At 38.0% G+C, this 20,865-nt stretch overlaps 1 protein-coding gene across 1 annotated transcript in view; it reads left to right on the top strand.

The window, feature by feature from the left end:
- btbd11b (BTB (POZ) domain containing 11b) overlaps positions 1-20,865 on the top strand; it is a 523,531-nt gene that overhangs the window by 458,956 nt on the left and 43,710 nt on the right. Inside the window, exons 8-10 of the mRNA XM_028815917.2 lie at positions 365-458; positions 11,285-11,420; positions 20,195-20,415. Coding sequence (XP_028671750.1) covers positions 365-458; positions 11,285-11,420; positions 20,195-20,415 — 451 coding nt within the window. The remainder of the gene's footprint in view (positions 1-364; positions 459-11,284; positions 11,421-20,194; positions 20,416-20,865) is intronic.

The following is a 20,865-nucleotide window of genomic DNA, read 5'->3' as shown; positions in this document are numbered from 1 at the left end:
AACCTTTTTTGGGTTGAGCGTCTTCCCTGGGACATCCAGTCACCTCTTTGAGATAACTCTTTCTGATGCACTTTGGTATTTCCCTGAACACACAGGGATAGGTAATTTGATAGACAATTATAGATACTGTAGATATCTGAAAAAAGTTAAAAAACTATATTAGAGAGTCCAGAACTGAACACAATGATAGGCTGTATTTGAGGAAGAGTAGCTAAAGATATTCAGTTACTGGACATCCCAGACTTGCTGGTCTTGATATATTTTTTTGAGCCAAGCACTTCATAAGAAATATTCTGTCAGGTGTAGGTCCCAAAAGAATTCTCTGTCCTAAAACTCATTTTTGTTTTTGGTTTTCTTTGCCTAGTTACTGCTGGATGCAGGTGCAAGTGTGGAAGGATCTTTGCAAGATGGAGAAGAAAATTATGCTGAAACTCCTTTACAGTTAGCTTCTGCAGCAGGTAAGGTTTACAGTAGACCACTAGATTAATATCAAAGGAAAGTGATATTAAAATAAGCAAATACAGACTATTAATCAACAAACATGGCATGGAACGTGTTTACTGCAGTGCCCTGCTCACTTATCCTGATTGAATATTTTGCTTTAAATTACTCAGGGATCAGCAAACCTAAGACTTAGCCAAGTCATACTCAGCATAATTGAAAAAAATAAACAAAGAAAGCCGGATTTCTACAACCCTGGAGGGAATACACTGCACTTACTGTATAGTTTGGCATGTCCACGGACACTAATAGTGAGTGGTGAACAGATTCTGAGATCATCCAGATGCAGTATCCCTCAGCATAATACATAGGTTCACTAATGACTTAATTTGCAGCATTATAGTGTTCAAAGTAGTTCCCAGTACCCAGGTGAAGAAAGAGATTGAATTTTAAGGTTTATTTTTATATTGAGAGTTCCACAAAATCATGACAATGAAACACCTCCATGCGCCTTATCAAATAATGTACACATCCTAGCACATAGGTTTAGGTTTAGGTTTCTTTATTTAGTCATGTTTACACAAGAAAACATGAAATTTGCCTTCTCAGTTGCATCTAATAACAGGTAACAGACAGAATGAAATAAAACAGACAAATAGAAATAAGAAAGGTTAAGGTAAGGCAGTTAGATATATATTTACACCAAAAAAAAAAAGGTAACAGGATATATATCAAAACCTTAAACATTATCTCCGATATTTCTTATTGAAAAGTCGTATGGCACTAGGAAGAAAGGAGTTTCTGGAGCGATTTGTGTGGGTTTTCAAAGCAACTATCCTTCCTGATTTACTGAGGTTTAGTTCTACATGTAATGGATGTCTGTCATCAGTTGAGATGATTTCCAGTTTCTTTAGCATTGCCCTCTGACACACACTAGTCAAATCATCTACATCAGCCCCAATAACTTTAGCTGCATACTTCGTAATCTGCTGGAGCTTTTTTGAGTATGCTCTTGAACTGACTGTTGTGACTAGGCTGTCCAGCTTTTAGAGTTGTGGGAAACAGAGCCAGTTTGAGTTTCGAAGCTGCATAATCTTTTTCAAGTTCAAGGAGTTCAGAACCTATCCCATGCGCCTCGGAAACATAACACATGTTTAAAATGTTTGAGGAAGCGGGGTTACCCAGAGGAAACAAACACAGTCACAGGAGGATTATGCAGACAGCAGGCCCAAACTGATTATATTATATTATATTATACTAGCAAAATACCCGCACTTCGCAGCGGCAAAGTACTGCTTTAAAATTTTTATTAAAAAGAAAAGTAAACCTTTTTAAACTGAGGGAAAATATACCAATAATTATTTGTTAAGGATCTCTCAACGTATAGTTTGCCATGTGAAAAGCAATCTTTCATCAAATCAATGCCAACCTTTTGTAGGGTCTGTCCCTGAGACTTATTAATTGTCATTGTGAAGCAGAGTCTTATTGGAAATTGGAGGAGTTTGAATTGAAATGGGTTTCATCGATAACTTCACATCCAGCTTTTGAGAGTTTAAACATTCATAAACATCAAAGTGTCCACTACTCAAACCATCACCTGTGAATCTAAGATGTTTAAGAGGCATTGGCGGTTGTCCAAAGGTGTAAACTATTTGGCCATTTCGGTACACTTGAAAGCGACAACCGAACAATTCAGTGGCAGCCATCAGCTCACATGCAGAACCATAGGTGAAGGGCTTAAGCATTTCACTCTTATAGTGCTCCTGTGTAGTATAATTATCTCCTGAACTGTCACCAGTCCACACCTTGAACCTGTCCCAGTCATTCAATACATAAGACACAATGTTCCTCCAGATATCAAGAGTGAGCCTGATATGGCCGTGCAATATGTAACACAGAGAATGGAAAAGGCAGTCACCATCTCCGGGTGTGGAAACCACTCAGTAAGTGACAGTTCTTTGATCGATGGTGATCACCTCGATAGACATGTTAATGGGGGTACGGTTGGAACAATAAAGGAAATGCGTACCTGAACGATGTAAACTAAGTCTAAAATACCTACACAATAACTATAATCGTAATAAATGAACAATAAAACAACGGAGAAGCCGTGGATTAAATAAAAAGGCTGCAGTTATCAACAGGGAGACGTAAATACCGTGGCAAAGCAAGGAAGGGAATGAAGAGACCTGAGCGACGGACGGCCTTATATAGGTAGGCAGCCAACTACATGGGAGGCGTGGGGATGGGGGACCCAACGCCGCCTCACACGGCGACCGAGCTGCAGGCTATTGACGTATATATGTACGTAAGTAGGATTCAGTTAGCGTTGGAAACCCGCGTACCAAATTTCTTGAAGATGGGCCCATAAGTAACAAAGACTGTTGGAAAGTTCAATATGGCGGCCGACAGTGGCGTCATACCACCGAAATAAGTGCGTACATCGGTTTCGGTTAGCGCAGGGAAGCCACCTCCCAAATTTCGTGAAGATGGGGCCATAAATAAGAAAGTTTAACATGGCGGACGTTGTCAACCGTTATGACGGTTACGCGTAAAATTTCAAAATGAAACCTGCTTAGCTTTTGTAAGTAAGCTGTAAGGAATGAGCCTGCCAAATTTCAGCCTTCTACCTACACGGGAAGTTGGAGAATTAGTGATGAGTGAGTCAGTGAGGGCTTTGCCTTTTATTAGTATAAACTAGCAAAATACCCGCGCTTCGCAGCGGAGAAGTAGTGTGTTAAAGAGGTTATGTAAACATATATATACATATACATATATACATATATATACATATCTACATACACACATATCTACATATACATATATATACATATATATATACATATACACACACATACACACACACATACACACATACAGTATATACACATACATATACACACACTACATACACACACACATACACATATATGACAAAAGCTTACTTACAAAAGTTAGGCGTAATGGTCATAACTGGAACCTCTTTTTTGTCCATATACTGTAATGGTAGGCAGCAAGATGGCCGTAGGAGACTGAGTTGCGTGTCGCGTCATCACGCCTCCCACGTAATCACGTGAACTGACTGTGAACTCAGTACGTAGAAAAGAAGGAGGAGCCCCAAAGAGCACAGAAGAAAACATTCATTACACAATTGACAAGGCAGCGAAACAATAAGAAGCGAGTGAGTGACGCATACAAGCATCTTCATAAGACACGAGGTATAAAAAAGCACGGTGTAAACCGTAAGTCTAACTTAACTTTATAGAACCGCTCCCGCTGCCGTTTGCAATACCATATTCGCGAGATACAAGTTTTAATGAGAAGACACGAGGTATAAACGAGAGTTTGCATCACTTTGTAACAGAGTTAAAATTGCTGTAGCGAGAAACTTTTAACTGCCGGGTCTTAGCTAACATTAAATAAACCCGTGGACATCGCAACATCACACAAGACAGTGGCTCACGTGAAGTGACTGAACGCAGCAGGAGTGATCTCTTCCATGAATCAAACCTGTTCAAAAAACACATTACACAATTGATAAGGTAGGAAAAGAATATGAAACAAGGCACGGTATAAACCGTAACTTTAAGTTTATAGAAACGCTGCCGTTTGCAATACCATATTCGCCCCTGCGAAGCGCGGTGATTTTGCTATATATATTAAACTATTTCAACCATTGTATGATCTGCTTCTCGCAACTGAAAGAGGGCACCGTGACAGAAGTTAGCCGACTTGCTCACCAACCACAAGCGTTACCTGGTAGGTAACCACCCATACAATCAGATTGTGAATCAGACTACGAATGCCTGCAATGTAATTACCCCGATCTATATGCTGTCAAATGAACGAACCTCACGCCGTGGCACAACGTTAGGGGCTTCGCCTCTACGTCCGAGGATCGATTCCCGTAAGGGAGTGCAGTGACTGCGTACTCCTGATGAGCCCACAATTACGGCGAAACACGTGTCGCATACTATGCATCTTCAAAGCACGGTGTAAACAGTAAGTTTAAATTGAGTTTATAGAAACGCTCCCGCTGCCGTTTGCAATACCATATTAGATGACTTTGTAACAGAGTTAAAATTGCTGGAGCGATAAATTTTTAACTGCCGGGTCATGTCGCGTGTTCTTGGGTAGGTACACCAAAAAAATGTATACATTTATGCATGTAATGGGCAAACAAAAAATGTACTATACCCGAAAGCACTACAGTAGTACTCAATGTATCTTTACTTCTTAAATGTTAATGTTTTACTGTTTAATAATTTATACGCTTCTTATATGTTATTCAGATTCTTTTATCAAAATACCAGTAACAGCGCACTGCACGATAACGTGGAGTGAATACACTTGACATGACCATTCATAGTATTTATCCTCTTTCTCTGTACGTTTACCATTCGTTTGCTCAGAGGTTGATGAGCTTGCTGCTTAATGAGCAGCTCTTGACCCTAGCGTCCCGCTGCTTCTCTTCTTTCGTCGGCATCTTTACCCGTTAAAACTGATTTTTTTTTTAAACTTAGTATGTTTTCTTTAATTTTTCAGTTAAGCTGGCACTTAACTCTTCAATCTGCCTCAAGAATGATTAGCGAAGGTGGTAGACAATGAAAACGTCAGCCGTACGCATCCGCCACGCACGCACTGGTGCGCGCAGCTGTGAGTTGATTCTACAATAAAATAAAATAAAGATAAAAAGAGTAATAACTTGCAGCACCGCTATTCAATTACACTTGCCTAACGCCTCTCCTAAGGGGAAATACTGTGGGATCTGGGCATCCGTCAAAGCAGCAATCACAAGCCCGATTAGAAAGCGGGAAGCTGTGATTTGTCCTCTCCCTCCCATGTAACAATCGCAGCCCGTGTTGCAACGCACTATGTATGTATATGTATATATGTGTATATGTATGTGTATATATATATATATATATATATATATATATATATATATATATATATATATGTATTCATATGTGTGGGAAAGCGAATAGTAGACGTGACGTAGTATCTGTGTACCAAATTTCAAGTCAATAGGTGAAACGGTTTGCGAGCTACAGCTCATTTAAAATCGTGGACAGACAAACGAATAGCCACAGTAGTGTTTTATAGAAGAACATTTTACTGTTTAATAATTTTATATTTATATGCAATGTGCTTCTTATATATTACTTCATATTCTCAAATGATAATGATGTTAATGTTGTTTATATTGATTTCTATGTTATTGTAAGTGCTCTTTATTTGTGGAAAAATAAATTTGGCAATTAAACTTATTTTATACATACATTTTATTTTTTTCTCTTGCACTCAGTCAGCGAATCCACTGGGTAATCAGCTATATATATATATATATATATATTTATATATATTTATATATGTATATATATGTTGTGTATATATATATGTGTGTATATATATATACATATATATATATATATATATATATATAGAGAGAGAGATAGATAGATAGATAGATAGATATATGTGTATGTATGTACATATACAAATATGTATATTATGTATATATGTTTATATATATGTAGATATACAAATATGTATATATATGTATATGTGTATATATATGTAGATATACAAATATGTATATGTATATATATGTATATGTGTCTGCGTGTGTGTGTATATATATTATTATATATATATATGTATGTGTATATATATGTTGATATATGTATATATATGTGGATGTGTATATGTATATATTTATGTATATACAGTATGTTTATGTATATATATGTTTACATAACCTCTTTAACACAGTACTTCTCCGCTGCGAAGCGCGGGTATTTTGCTAGTTTATACATATTTTAAGGCTTTATAAACCCTTCCCACACTTTTATAAACCTTTCTCACTCTCTTGTTAACCTTTCCCACTCTCTTGTTAACCTTTCCCACACTCTTATAAACACTTCCTATGCTCTTAAACACTTTCTACATTCTTAAACACCGCAGACCAACATTGCACACTGCACACAGCGATCAGACGTCAATGTGTCTGCACTCGCTTTGTGAAGGGGGGCAGCTGAACTCACGCTGAGCAGAAATGGACTTTGTGCTGCTTCTGCCAAAATGCCTGCTTGTCGCTCTGTGCGTTCGGAAGGAGGAGGAGTGTGTGTGTGGTTTTGTGAGGGCTGAACGCACGTTCGCTCAAACCCCCCTCCCTGGAGGCGCAGTTCGCATTGTCAAGGGGGTGGGGAGCTGAATGAACGCTAAGGAGAAGTGGACTTCATGCTGGCTTTGTGCTGCTTGTCGCTCTGCCTGTCAATAATTTAAAAGCCTGTACATCACCAATTTTCCTGTCTCACTGTCTTGTCTTGCGTGAAGTTAAAATGTTTTATAATAGTGAGATGTTACTCATATCCTTAGCCCTACATCCACACACACATACATACATAGTGCGTTGTAACACGGGCTGTGATTGTTACATGGGAGGGAGACGACAAATCACAGCTTCCCGCTTTCTAATCGGGCCTGTGATTGGTGCTTTGACGGATGCCCAGATCCCACAGTATCTCCCCTTAGGAGAAGCATTAGACAAGTGTAATTGAATAGCGGTGCTGCAAGTTTAGCTTTACACCTGTTTTTAAGGCTTATTGACTGAAAGGGGCTTTCATGAAAAAAGTTAGGGCTTTGCTACAGGATACGCCATACGCCCTCCACAAGTTAAGGAAGTAAAAATAAAGATATATATTTCTGTTTTATTTAAACTTTTTAAGTTTGTATGCGGGCGGTATGGTGGTGCAGTGAAAGGTGCCAATTAGGAGACCCGGGTTCGCTTCCCTGCGTGGAGTTTGAATGTTCTCCCCGTGTCTGTCTGGGTTTCCTCCGGGTACTCTGGTTTCCTCCCACAGTCCAAAGACATGCAGGTTAGGTGCATTGGCGATTCTAAATTGTCCGTGGTGTGTGGGTGTGTGTGGTGTGTGCGCCCTGCGGTGGGCTGGCACCTTGCCCGGGGTTTGTTTCCTGCCTTGTGCCCTGTATTGGCAGGGATTGGCTCCTGTATTTAGGATATAGCAGGTTGGATAATGGATGGATGGACATCTGTATGCATAGCCCTATTTGCCCGTTTTCGTTTTTTTTCTTTCTTCAGTAATATTTCAGCAAACCCGGAGTTTGTCAGTTCAAATCCTGGTACTGACACCACTATGTGACCCTGAGGAAGTCACTTCACCTGCCTGTGCTGCAAAAAACAAAAGTAATGTAACAAATTGTACCTCAGATGTTGCAAGTTGCTGGAATAAAGGCATAAGTCAAATAGATAAATATGTATTACACACATAGGAACTATTCATTTATTTTCAGTTAAGTCATCTGCAGCAAACTTTTATAAATGAGGGTTTCTCCTTTTTAGATAGTGCAAACTGTTTCTTCTTCATTGAGGTTTTCTCTTGGAGAGCTTTTTTCATTTCATTGAAAATTAAAGCAGCAGCTGCCAAAATATGCAGCTTTCTTATTAATTTTTCAACATTGTGTAAAATAACTTTATAAAGTAACATAAAAGGTTTAAATACTGGTTATCCTTTTACACTAAAAAATTACTAAAGAGATACAAAAAAAGTAAAATGCATATGTTGTTTTTCTTTAAGGAGATTAAATATTACTGAAGAAAGAAAAAAAAAAACTAAAACAGCCAAATGGGGCTATGCATACAAACTTAAAAGGTTTAAATTAAACAGAAATATATACCTTTATTTTTACTTCCTTAACTTGTGGAGGGTGTATCCTGTAGCAAAGCCCTAACTTTTTTCGTGAAAGCCCGTTTCAGTCAATAAGTCTTAAAAACAGGTGTAAAGATATTGACAATAAGCTACGCAAACCCACCAAGACATGGAATTGTTTAAATCGAGGCGCGAGTCGAAAAACACCATCCCATACTATTAGTTAACGATTAACACATTTCTATATGTATTGTAAGCATACAATACAACTGATAATATGTTGCGCTTATTTATCTGGTGTACCGACATTTTTGCGCATTTAACAGCTGAAATCCAACGTGGTTTGTGCCCTTCAGAATGAAAACAGTTTGCATTTACCTTTTTAATAAAAGGTGAGCTTTAAAGCCTGAGAAATCACCCCGTAAATGCACACGTTTAATTGCACATGTGTTAATACTGGTTATCCTTATACACTAAAATATTACTAAAGAGATACAAAAAAAGTAAAATGCATATGTTGTTTTTCTTTAAGGAGATTAAATATTACTGAAGAAAGAAAAAAAAACTAAAACAGCCAAATGGGGCTATGCATACGAATTTAAAAGGTTTAAATAAAACAGAAATATATACCTTTATTTTTACTTCCTTAACTTGTGGAGGGTGTATCCTGTAGCAAAGCCCTAACTTTTTTCGTGAAAGCCCGTTTCAGTCAATAAGTCTTAAAAAGAGGTGTAAAGATATTGACAATAAGCTACGCAAACCCACCAAGACATGCAATCGTTTAAATCAAGGCGCGAGTCGAAAAACACCATCCCATACTATTAGTTAACGATTAACACATTTCTATATGTATTGTAAGCATACAATACAACTGATAATATGTTGCGCTTATTTATCTGGTGTACTGTCATTTTTGCGCGTTTAACAGCTGAAATCTAACTTGGTTTGTGCCCTTCAGAATGAAAACAGTTTGCATTTACCTTTTTAATAAAAGACGAGCTTTTAAGCCTGAGAAATCACCCCATAAATGCACACGTTTAATTGCACATGTGTTAATATGTATGCTTACACAGTATTAAAAGACACTCAACAATTAACGTCATTTACCTTCGTTCCCGCGTTTGAGTCGTGCTGTAAATCTCTTCCTTGTTTTCAGTTCACGTGATTACGAAGGAGGCGTGATGACGCGATACATGACTCCGCCTCCTCCATTAGAGTATATGGACAAAAAAGAGGTTCCAGTTATGACCGTTACGCTTTGAATTTCGAAATGAAACCTGCCTAACTTTTGTAAGTAAGCTGTAAGGAATGAGCCTGCCAAATTTCAGCCTTCCACCTACACGGGAAGTTGGAGAATTAGTGATGAGTGAGTGAGTGAGTGAGTGAGTGAGTGAGTGAGTGAGTGAGCGAGTGAGTGAGTGAGCGAGTGAGCGAGTGAGCGAGTGAGCGAGTGAGTGAGTGAGTGAGTGCTTTGCCTTTTATTAGTATATATTATATTATATTATATTATATTATATTATATTATATTATATTATATTATATTATATTATATTATATTAGCTGTGTAAGCCCTTGCTGTAAAAATCCTGTGCTCCTAGAAACGATGGATTCTAGCACTTCAATCAATTAATTGCATCGGTTGTGTCTTATTGGCTAAGTGAGGTTCTCTTTCCTTGGCAGTTTCGGTTTGCCAGTGTGCTTGCTCGCCTCCATTGTCTATCAGCAGCTAAGCGAATTTCTCAGTCTTTGGAGGTTTCATTTTATCGATGTGCTCGCTTCGTTCGTGTATCAGAGGCTAAGCAAGTTTCTGTTTTCTCAGCAGTTTCACTTTGGCGACATAGTCACTTTCTTTGAGCATCATGCTGAAGCTTCGCACTTCCAGGCTGGACAGACAAACACACACACTTCCACATGTAGATGTTTATTATATTATATTATATTATATTATATTATATTATATTATATTATATTATATTATATTATATTATATTATATTATATTATATTATATTATATTATATTATACTAGCTGTGTAAGCCCATGCTGTAAAAAGCCTGGGGCCCTAGAAACTATTGAAATCGTCAGAAGAAAAATGAAAATGTAGAGATGTCAGGTAACTGAAAGGATCTACTCTGAGTGTCTCTCTCCTAGGAGGATTAGTTTTGTAGACGTGCTTGCATCGCTTGTGCATTACCAGTGGGAGGAAAAGTAAAAGGGATACCGTTTTGCCGATGTTAGCAGCTAAGCGACTTTGTCTTTCTTCTGAGGTTTTGTTTTGCTGACATGCTTGTCCCGCTTGTGTTATTAGCGGCTAAGAGAGTTTTCTGTTTCCTTGGAGGTGGACCCCTTACCCTGACTCCACCTCTCATTTCCGAGCCAGACAGACACACACATATCCACGAATAGCCGTTTATATATAAGATTATATTCTGACATAGTTGCACAGGGAGTCAAGCTATTTTCTCACAGATCCAATAACCTGGGTTTGAATCCTGCACTCAGACATCCATGTGGAATCTGTTCTCCCTGTGTCTGTTTATTTTTCCACAGGGTACTCTTATTTACCTCCCATATCCCCAAATACATGCAGATTTGGATAACTGGTTTTATCAAATTGGCCATGTTGTGAGTCTAGAAGTGTGTCCATGTGTGTCTTACGATGGACTGGCACAATGTCCAGGGTTGTTTCCTGGCTTGCACCCAGTGCTGCCATAATAGGATTAGGCTCCCCCATGAATCTGAATTGGATACAGCAGGTCTAAGACAGTTATGTTATGTATTTAGTGTAAGCTGGGATGATGATGCAGTAGGTAACACTGTTGGTTGATGGTTCCTGAGTGTTCTTTTCCAAACACATACAGATTAGGTTAACTGTCAACTGTAAATTTGCCAATTGTAAGTTAGCGTAGGTGTGTGGGTGTAGGGATGCCCCGTAATTGGATCAGCATCCCAAAACCCCAAACTGTATATGCAGCTTAAGATATAAATGGATGAAAATTTAACACAAAGTATACAGTAGAAGACAGTAGAATGAACAGATAGCAGTATAATAAATTTCATAGTCATCTCTCTCCTAGTCCCCCATTTGTTCTGCTCTTGTGGTTAGATACACTAGTAATTCCTCTCAAGCAAACAACTGAATGCCCCGAAAAATTTGTTTTTCTCCACAGGTAACTTTGAGCTTGTCAATTTGCTGTTGGAGAGAGGAGCAGACCCAATGATTGGGACAATGTACAGAAATGGGATCTGTGCTATGCCTCATGGGGATATGAACTCATACAGCCAAGCTGCAGCACATGGACACAGGTAAAAAAACATCTTTTTTTCTATACAACAAACATGTTGTACATTAAATGCAATCGTGAATTGAATTTATTATCAAATGGTCAAATTCCAAACCCTCTTGCTAAGAAATGAAGCAAACAATAAACTAGACCAAAAGAAATGAGAGATGTTATGTAAATGAAAAAGGGAAAAATATAAAGAAACAATATAGACAGTAGGCAGATAGAAATGTCAAAATGGCACCAAGGCTTACAGATTCACTGTGATTCAGTGTGATCAATGATTACTTTAAAGAAGGTCAGTGAAGGATGGCGTTGATAAAGGACTATCCAGTACTGAAAAATTTGGTCGTCAAAAAAGTTGGTCATCATTAAGTAAATTAATCTTTTCTAAGTTTATATGAGACAGGGCATTTTTGCCTTGTAGTATGGAAGGCCAAGCTAGTAGTCTACTGCTGCTCCTTCTGGTATTCGTGAACGTCAAAAAGGGTGAGGATTTGAAATGATTTTGGTGATGGGAAAATTGTAGTCCAGCACAGAAAAAGCCAGAGGCATAAGCAAAACATGTGGTTGAGGGAGGCGGGGTCTAATCTAGTGGAAACATTTGACAATCTAAGTAAAGTGAGATGTGTGCAGTGTGCAATTAGACCATACCATGCACAAACCAACAATGAAAGTCTTCTGTCTAGGACTTCCATTCATTATGTGCAGATCTATTTGTAAGGTGCCATTTATGGTGCTATCTCAGTTTGTCTAAAGGTCTGTTATTCAGAAATCACTGGTATGACTTTAACATATTGCTTTATTAGTAATGATACTTTATAATGAAGCCTCAGAAGATGATAATGGGGGGCGTTCACAGAAGTGAGCTATGTTGCTTTTAGGAAAGTTTCTGACTAGCAAGTATTGGAAGAAATGCTTTTTGTGAGAGGTTGCATTTAGAATGAAGTGATTCAGAAGATGCCAGAACATTATCTATATGTAATTCCCTAAAGGCCTCAACTATATGTTTGTTGCATATGTTGTATGGCATGCACTTTAGGGAGAGAGGAAGTATGTGGTTAGCTTATAAAAGATGTAACTGAAAATGACAAGTGTTGACTTTGCTTACATCTGATTCTTGGTGAGTACTGAACCATAGGATTTTTGCAATTTATAGATGTTGCCATGTATCCAGAGCAATGTAGGGGAATATTACTTTTCAAAATAGGATATAGCAGGTTGGATATTGGATGGATGGATGGATTTCTATTTTATTTTTATATATATTAGTTTCAGTTTTAGTTTTAGTAATTATAGTATGGTTAAAGAGCTACTATGGAGTTTAGTTTTTGTGTCACAGTGAGACAGAACTGTACACTTAATGGGTTTGAATATAATATGAGTTTAATGTTAGTAGAAGCTTACTACACTACACAACACACTTTACTATTTGGTTTTGTTTTTTTCTGATAAAAACAAGCATAATCAAAACCAGGTATTGAATATGAAGAATTTTACACAATTTTATAATTTTTAAAATATTTTCTATGTCATTTGTGCTGAACAAATCTGTGCTGACTGTCGGCACTTTTTTTCTTTTCCTTTTATTGCCCAGAATGGGCCAATTTGTAATGAAATTTAGGTAAATTTTAAGGTGTGAGGATTTTTAACTCTAAATGTCTACAGCACACAACATACTGTATTCTGTTCCAATGACAATGTGCTTATAATGAATGCCTTCAATATTGCATTCAAAAATCTCAAACACTGGGCTTTGTTATTTTCTACCAGCCATATTGATCTCTGATTCCATCTCAGGCACAAACAATTTATAGACAGAATTTTGCACCTGCAGGCCTGAAAAGATATAAAAAAAATAAGAAAAGAGATTCTACTGTGTTCTGACAGGTGTGCCCATGAAAATCATTGGTGTTAAGGAAGAACAGGGGTCTTAGGCTTGAATCAGTGTGCAGACCCCACCTAGCTGTATTGAGGGAAACAAAGAAAAACAAGCATGTAGTGTGAAGGTTAGGGGCAGTGAGACTTGAATAGCCACACCATAAGAACAGTAAACCCATAATGAGCAGAGTAAGAGTAGGTAATAAGAGTATGGACAGGCACAAAATGACAGAGACAGCATCTGAGATTAAGAACAATATATACATTATCTAAACCTGTTTATCAGGGCAGGATCGCAGGTTGCAAGGTTTGGATGCAAGGCAGGAAAAATCCCTGGTATGTAATATGTATGATATGGCTGATGTTTAAAACAAAAAGAATATGATATTTCAACTATCTGTTTTGAGAGAGAGAGAAACTTGAAATTGAAAAAATGGGACAGATATTTTAAAACAGAATTCTCCTACTGCATTATTTTCACAATATCGGGTATATTTTGAGCTGTGAATATGAACTAAAAAACAAATCAATAAATACAGAATAAATACAAACACACATTAGTATGTTTAGCTTTTCATCACTTGGCAGACTCTCTTTGCCTACCTACTTGTATAAATGTAGATGTAGAGATTCAGTAGAGACTTTGCCAACTCAGGAATTTTACTAAGTTTCTATCACTTTGTTGTTAAACAATCTTGTATGACGACCTAGTCAGTTTCTCAATCAGTGCCGTTTTATTTTCAAAAATCGAGAATTGTCTCCCCTAGACCTTCTTGTGTACTCGGATATGGGGATGGATATTTGAGAAGTAAACCGCAAGACAGTGATTATATTTTTATATTATTATTATTACAATTACAATTACAATTATTATAAAAGTAAAGTTGAATAAATCGGACTCTGCAGCTGCATGAATAAAAAAAAATCAAGTATGTGTTCAGGTAAAGTACCACTTCCAGTTAATGGATTCGACCCAGATCTGCAGTTTTGGTGTAACAACCACATGCCAAATTTCATCCATCTGTCTAGCTGTGTTTTTGATATATCGTGTTTACACACACACACACACACACACATAATTCAAAAAACTGTATTTTCGGACTTGGGGAGGTCTAAAACGTCAAGATTCATCAAAATGTCGAGGTCGAATTTTTTTCATGATTACTATACTTCGTGTGTGAAGTGGCAGGTGAATTACTGTCAACAACAAAGCATGCACCTGAGAAATAAACTGAAACGTTACTCACTCGTGATTTTTCTGTCCATGCAGTAAAGTTTTTGTTAACCGGCACATTCTGATTTCAGGTGTTTGAATTACATCTTGATATACAACAAGTGCAAAGAAAGGCGGCACGTAAATCGCTTTCTATTCCACAGGCTTTACGTGCGTATTCAGCTCCCTCTGTCACCGCAAATGCTGTGTGAACACCCGCCCTCCGTCACCAGCCGTTGTGGATGATTTTCAGTTTTAGAGTTAAAAGTTATAAGGGTTAACAACTAACAGCAAGAATATTCATTCAAAAATGAAAACTAAAATTATGTTTAGTAAATTATTATTTTATTTCATTTAGTCTTTCCGGCTACTTTAATAGTTTCCTTTAGTTTTAGTTTTTATTTTCAGTTTTGTTAATTATGTTATTTCAGTTTACGTTTTTTTAATAATAGTTTCAGTTTTGATTTTAGTTTTTGTTAACTGTAATAATCTTGGTACTTAGAACAAGACAAAAATACTGAATCGTTTTTTCGTATTAAGCCATACTAGTAGGGGTGCGGTGCTGTACATGTCATTCTAGGTGGCAGAGTATGGATGTTAATAGGAGTCTCTCTGCTTTGCAGAACTGAGTTGTTCAGCTGGGACTTCTTCCTATTCCAAATAAACAATATAAAAACTGCATCACATTTTTTAAAGAAGGAATTATTTATATAAAAAATGATTTTGATTCTCCAATCTAAAGTTAAGTAAATGTACAATTTTTCTTGGTTCTGAAAGAATTGTCTGTATCTTAACATCAGCAAAACCAAAGAACTGGTTATTGACATTTGCTGCACTGAAAAGCCTCACTGTCCAGTCATTGTTCAGGGAGTGGATGTAGAGGTGGCCCACTCCTGCAAATACTTGGGGGTCCACAATGGATGCCAAGGGTCAGTGGTCCTGATGAAGGGCAGAGAGAGAGAGACCTTAGCTTTCAGTATCTCAGCCTGACTGCAAGGACTGCAGGGTGAGCTGGGGAGATGGAGGGAGAAACACATGCTGGGCTGGAAGGACAGGATAACATAGTGTTTTTATTCTTGATTTTTAACCTGTCTATTTGGATTTATTTATTCGTTGATTTTTGTTTACCACAGAAGAGTATTAGTTTAAATGGATTCTTTAGTGGCTTATTTATTAAAGGAGACTGCACAAAGAACTCTCTGTTCAACTGAAATAAAAAGCATGGAGTATTGTTTTGCACCTACTTTTGTTGTTGGGTGTCCATCATGGTTTCATGGCTATCGATGGTGCAAGTTCCAAGGGGAGTTTGCCCGCTGCAGGTATCCCAAGCACATTTTTGGCCCAAGCCCTTACATCCTGAACTGTTCATGTCTAGTAGGGGAATCACAGGGAATTCTCTGTGTTGTAACTTTAATAATTGACACCTAACTGCATAATGGCTCATTAAGCAGGAGATGAGGGACAGACTGGAAATAAGGTATCTTATTTCTTTTATGACATTGCCTGTTGGTTGTTTTTTATGCAATCAAACTACAATCACAATTTAAATTTGTTTACAATACAATAAAATGTGGGTGACAGGGTGCCTAAGTGGCTAGCACTGTAGTCTCACAGATCTAGTATCCGGGGTTTAACTCCCATGGCCAGTCCCTGTCTCTATAGTGTGCATGCTGTCTCAGAGCCTGCAATGGTTTTCCTGTCGGTATTCCAATTTTCCTCTTTCACCTCCAAAGATGTGTAGGTTAGGGTAAATGGCAATTCTGTATGTGCGTGTGTGGCTTGTGATGCACTGGTACCCTGTTCAGGCATGCTTCCTGCCTTGCACAAAGTGCTGCATTGATAGGCTCTGCCTCATTATGATCCTGAATTTCATTAAGTGGGTTTGAGATTTTATATACAGTATGTATACGCACAGTTATTAAAGTGGCTACTTGTAACATGCAGTGCATGCTACTAAGGGAATCACCATTTGTAAAATGGAAACCCTCCAGGTGTGATGTGCTGTCTCTCCCTGTCTTTTAAATGTAAGCAGTATTATCACAGACCAGACAGCAGTGCAGCTCCACAGAGCCAAGTCTTTGACTCATGATCAGGCTTGTCACCTGACAGTCTGTCTTCTGCAGCTAGCGTCTGGGTGTCATTTCACACATTCTACACTAGTCACTCAGAAAGGTCCAGCATTTTAACAAAGACTTATATTGTTCTTGTAACATTATCAGCCTGCAAGGAGACCATCTCATTTAATGAAAATGATAAACTGTACATTGAGCAGACACACACACTTAACATCTGTTGTTGTTACTTATTCATACTGAGACTTTTTTTGTAATATTTGGTAGACTGCTTTGTAAAAGGGGTCGTGATGATGTGGTTCATCTGGAACATCTAAAATATTGTAAAACGTGGCTGACCATAAGTAAATGGTCATTATCAAAACCCAGATTGTGACTCCTTCAGGTGGCAGTTATTGGTTTTTTTTGGCTTCATAAACACCTTTTTGATGGTGCCTTCTTTGCAGCCTTTTATGATACAAGAGAAAGGAACTCTCGTTTAAACCAGAGGTTATAAATATTGAATCTTTTTGTAAAGTCAGCTAAAACCTTAATGGAAAATACACTGTTGATTTTAGAAATGCTTTTATAAAACATGCTTTTTCCATCAATGTAGAACCTGCATGGTGCTCATTAAATTTCCAGTTGTGTGTGCCAAGGATTTCAAATTGGTCCTGGCGTAGCAGGTGGCCACTTATTAATATCCTCCCATTTAAATGTCTAAATTTCCAGTCATTTCTTGTCTTCAGCTGTTTTAATTCAACAGGTGGCTTCTGCCTTCAGCAAAAAGCCGGTGGTTTATCTAGCTGTCCACTTCTTTAGCAGAGGGAGTGCTACAGAGGAATGAAACAAAGCTGGAGATAACCCTAGATGAGAGGCTGGGACAGACATCCACTTATCCATCCATCCACCCATTTACTAAACCTTCCATCTACTTTAAAAAGTGGCCAAGAGCCACTGACTGCCGTGGCATCAGGTGGAATGGAGTAATACGTCCATCTGACAGCATACTCATACCCACAAACTCATAAGAGGGCCAATTTAGATCAGCATTTATGTTTTATGTTATTCACACTGTATTTGTAATAATGTATAGTGCACTGAGCATATAAGTAGAACTACATATTATAAGAATAAACTAAGTTAAATGGATTTAACCTATGGCAGTATAGTGGTGCAGTGCTTAATGCCGTGGCCTCATGCATCCTGCATTCTACCTTTACATCCTTTGCCCTTTCATTGCCAGTGTAGAGCTTTCACATTCCCCCACAACTGCATGGGGTTTTCTCTTAGTACTCGAGTTTTCTTCCCACAACCTCACAGATGTGTGCATAAGATTAATTGTTGACTGTAAATTGGTCCAAGTAACAGAGTGACATCCTATCCAAGGTTGTTTTCTGCCTTATGTTTAATGCCACTGTGTAAAGCAGTATAATGTGTACATCTTTGAAATGTGAGAGAGAAATGGGAATAATAATAATTCATTACATTTATATAGCGCTTTTCTCAGTACTCAAAGCGCTATCCACACAGGGAGGAACTGGGAAGCAAACCCACAATCTTCCACAGTCTCCTTACTGCAAAGCAGCAGCACTACCACTGCACCACCTGTGAGGACATGCTCACAGAAATGCTCAAAGAAAACCCACATACTTGCATATAAGAGAATGTTTAAATTCTGCATAGACAGTAACAAACCTAGTAATTGACCTTGGTCCCTGTACCCATGATGCAGTAGTGATAACCACTGTGCTACCATGACCCAAGCCCTGCACAGTGGTATGTATTTTAATATTAAATTGTAAGTTTTCAACAAACAAATGGATTACTTGAGTATTGTTTATTAAATAATTGCTGCTTTATCTCTTAAATTTTGTCATGCACGTACAAGGACTAATGGTACAGAATTAGATGCTGCTCTGCAGGGTGCATTTTTATTTGTGCTTGTGAATGTGTGGTGTGGTAGAAATCAACATCTTAATTAAAGAAAGAAACATATTCTCAACTGGGACAAGTTTGATAAAACCTTTTTGAGTCAGTAATCAGGCAGGAGAAAAGCTGTTCATTTTGTCATTTAATTACTCCTCGGCAAATGCCTTAGAGGGAGCATCCATCACAGCAGTCTGTTACAGCATGGTCAGAATGATCAATAAACAAAGAGTACAGGTCCGTTTTATAAACAATTCAATTAGCACACAGTGTCAATCAATGAATACATTTTACTCTGCCTGTTTCATTGGTTTACAATACAATACAATTTATTTTTGTATAGCCCAAAATCACACAAGAAGTGCCACAATGGGCTTTAACAGGCCCTGCCTTTTGACAGCACCCCAGCCTTGACTCTCTAAGAAGACAAGATAAAACTCCCAAAAAAATGGAAGAAACCTTGGGAAAGGCAATTTAAGAAGAGACCCCTTTCCAGGTAGGTTGGGCGTGCAGTAGGTGTCAACAAAAAAGGTAATTACAATACAATACACAGAACAGAACACATATAATCCTCAATACAATATAATGGTGCAATAGAAATATTATAAGTACAGAGCAGAATTCAACAGTAGATTATATCATATAATACAATTTGGTTTATACATCAGATAAAGGCGGCACGGTGGCGCAGTGGGTAGGGCTGCTGCCTCGCAGTTAGAGGACCTGGGTAAGCTTCCGGGGTCCTCCCTGTGTGGAGTTTGCATGTTCTCCCTGTGTCTGCGTAGGTTTTCTCCAGGTGCTCCGGTTTCCTCCCACAGTCCACAGACATGCATGTTAGGTGCATTGGCAATCCTAAATTGTCCCGTGTGTGTGTGTGTGTGCCCTGTGGTGGGCTGGCGCCCTGCCCGATGTTTGTTTCCTGCCTTGCGCCCTGTGTTGGCTGGGATTGGCTCCAGCAGACCCCCGTGACCCTGTAGTTAGGATATAGCGGGTTGGATAATGGATGGATAGACATAAGAAAAAAGTTGATTTTTATTATACTTTTCTTATATCTTTACGTTTAGCTATTATCCTTGGAATTTCTGTGTATGTGACAATTGTCCAGTCATTGTTTATAGGACATCTGATGATCTCTGAGTACATTTTGTATATGACAACAACCTTCCTCTGGTACATTCTTGTCTTTTGTGTACTTAACCATTTCAGTAGTTCTTCTTCATGACATTTCTTAAAACAAATATTTAAAAATTTCACTGTGCACGGGAAAACCAAAATACTACTGTTACTTCTAAATTATTCTCTCATAGTAGTACTTAAAATCTGCCATGAAACAATCAAGAAGTAAAACAGAAATAGTGAGTACATTAATATAAAATGGAAAAATGAAATAATCAAATGGATCAATCTCAATCGATCAATGACGACAGTCTATATTAGTATATATTTATTAATCTAGTACATTATGCACAGCTGGATATTTATTGTGTCAAAAACTGAGCTACTCATGCAGCAAGGAGATAATATAACGTCATCATTTCATCTTTAATGTCATTAATTACTTGTAGCAAAGATTTTGTCTTTAGATTGCCCAGACCAATAGCTTTTAGTTTTCAACATTTTCCTTTATTGCAGATAAACAACTAAAAAATGAGCAATTGGTGTATAAAAATGCTTAAAAGATGAAGATGCTCAAAATTTAATTCTGCATGTGGTCTCTTTCAGGAATGTTTTCCGGAAGCTGCTTGCTCAGCCTGAGAAGGGCAAAAATGATGTGTTGTCACTAGAGGAGATCCTGGCCGAAGGCACTGAACTGGGAGAAAAGAAGCCACCCGGTCTTGACTCCACCCGTAACAGCAAGGCCAAACTGAAAGCTCTGAGGGAAGCCATGTACCACAGTGCTGAGCACAGCTATCTGGATGTGACCATTGACATTCGAAGTCTAGGTCAGTAGCAAGCTGCAGGAAACATAGCCTTCTTAAATCTATGGTAGCTGCTTAAATTTACTTTAATGAAGAGGTAAAAGAAATCAGTGCCCTTGTGGAATACCCAAGAGTCCAGTTCATCTTGCCACTGTTCCTAAGCAAGTACTGTATACAAAGAACTACAAAAGGCAGTGGCATCGCTTTTGACAAACACAACATCAGGCCACCATTGCCCTACTATTTGGTGCACTAGTCATCCCTGTAGTATAATGCAGAATGCCTAGGTAAGGAGTGGTCTGCCATTTCAGTTAGCCCAGTAGACATCAGCTTTAACTTTCCCATAGGGAATGTAAGACTCCAGAGGTTTGTTTCCTCTTGATATCTATGAGATGGAGGTTTATTATCCTCTCCTCCTTTGCTATCCAAGCTTATTTCAGTTTAGCTTACCTTACTTTACTATTTACTATTTGT

Source organism: Erpetoichthys calabaricus, chromosome 1 (assembly GCF_900747795.2).
Source record: "Erpetoichthys calabaricus chromosome 1, fErpCal1.3, whole genome shotgun sequence".
NCBI classification, from domain to species: domain Eukaryota; kingdom Metazoa; phylum Chordata; class Cladistia; order Polypteriformes; family Polypteridae; genus Erpetoichthys; species Erpetoichthys calabaricus.
The sequence above is the reverse complement of the archived record's forward strand: the minus strand, read 5'-3'. Positions and strand labels throughout refer to the sequence as shown.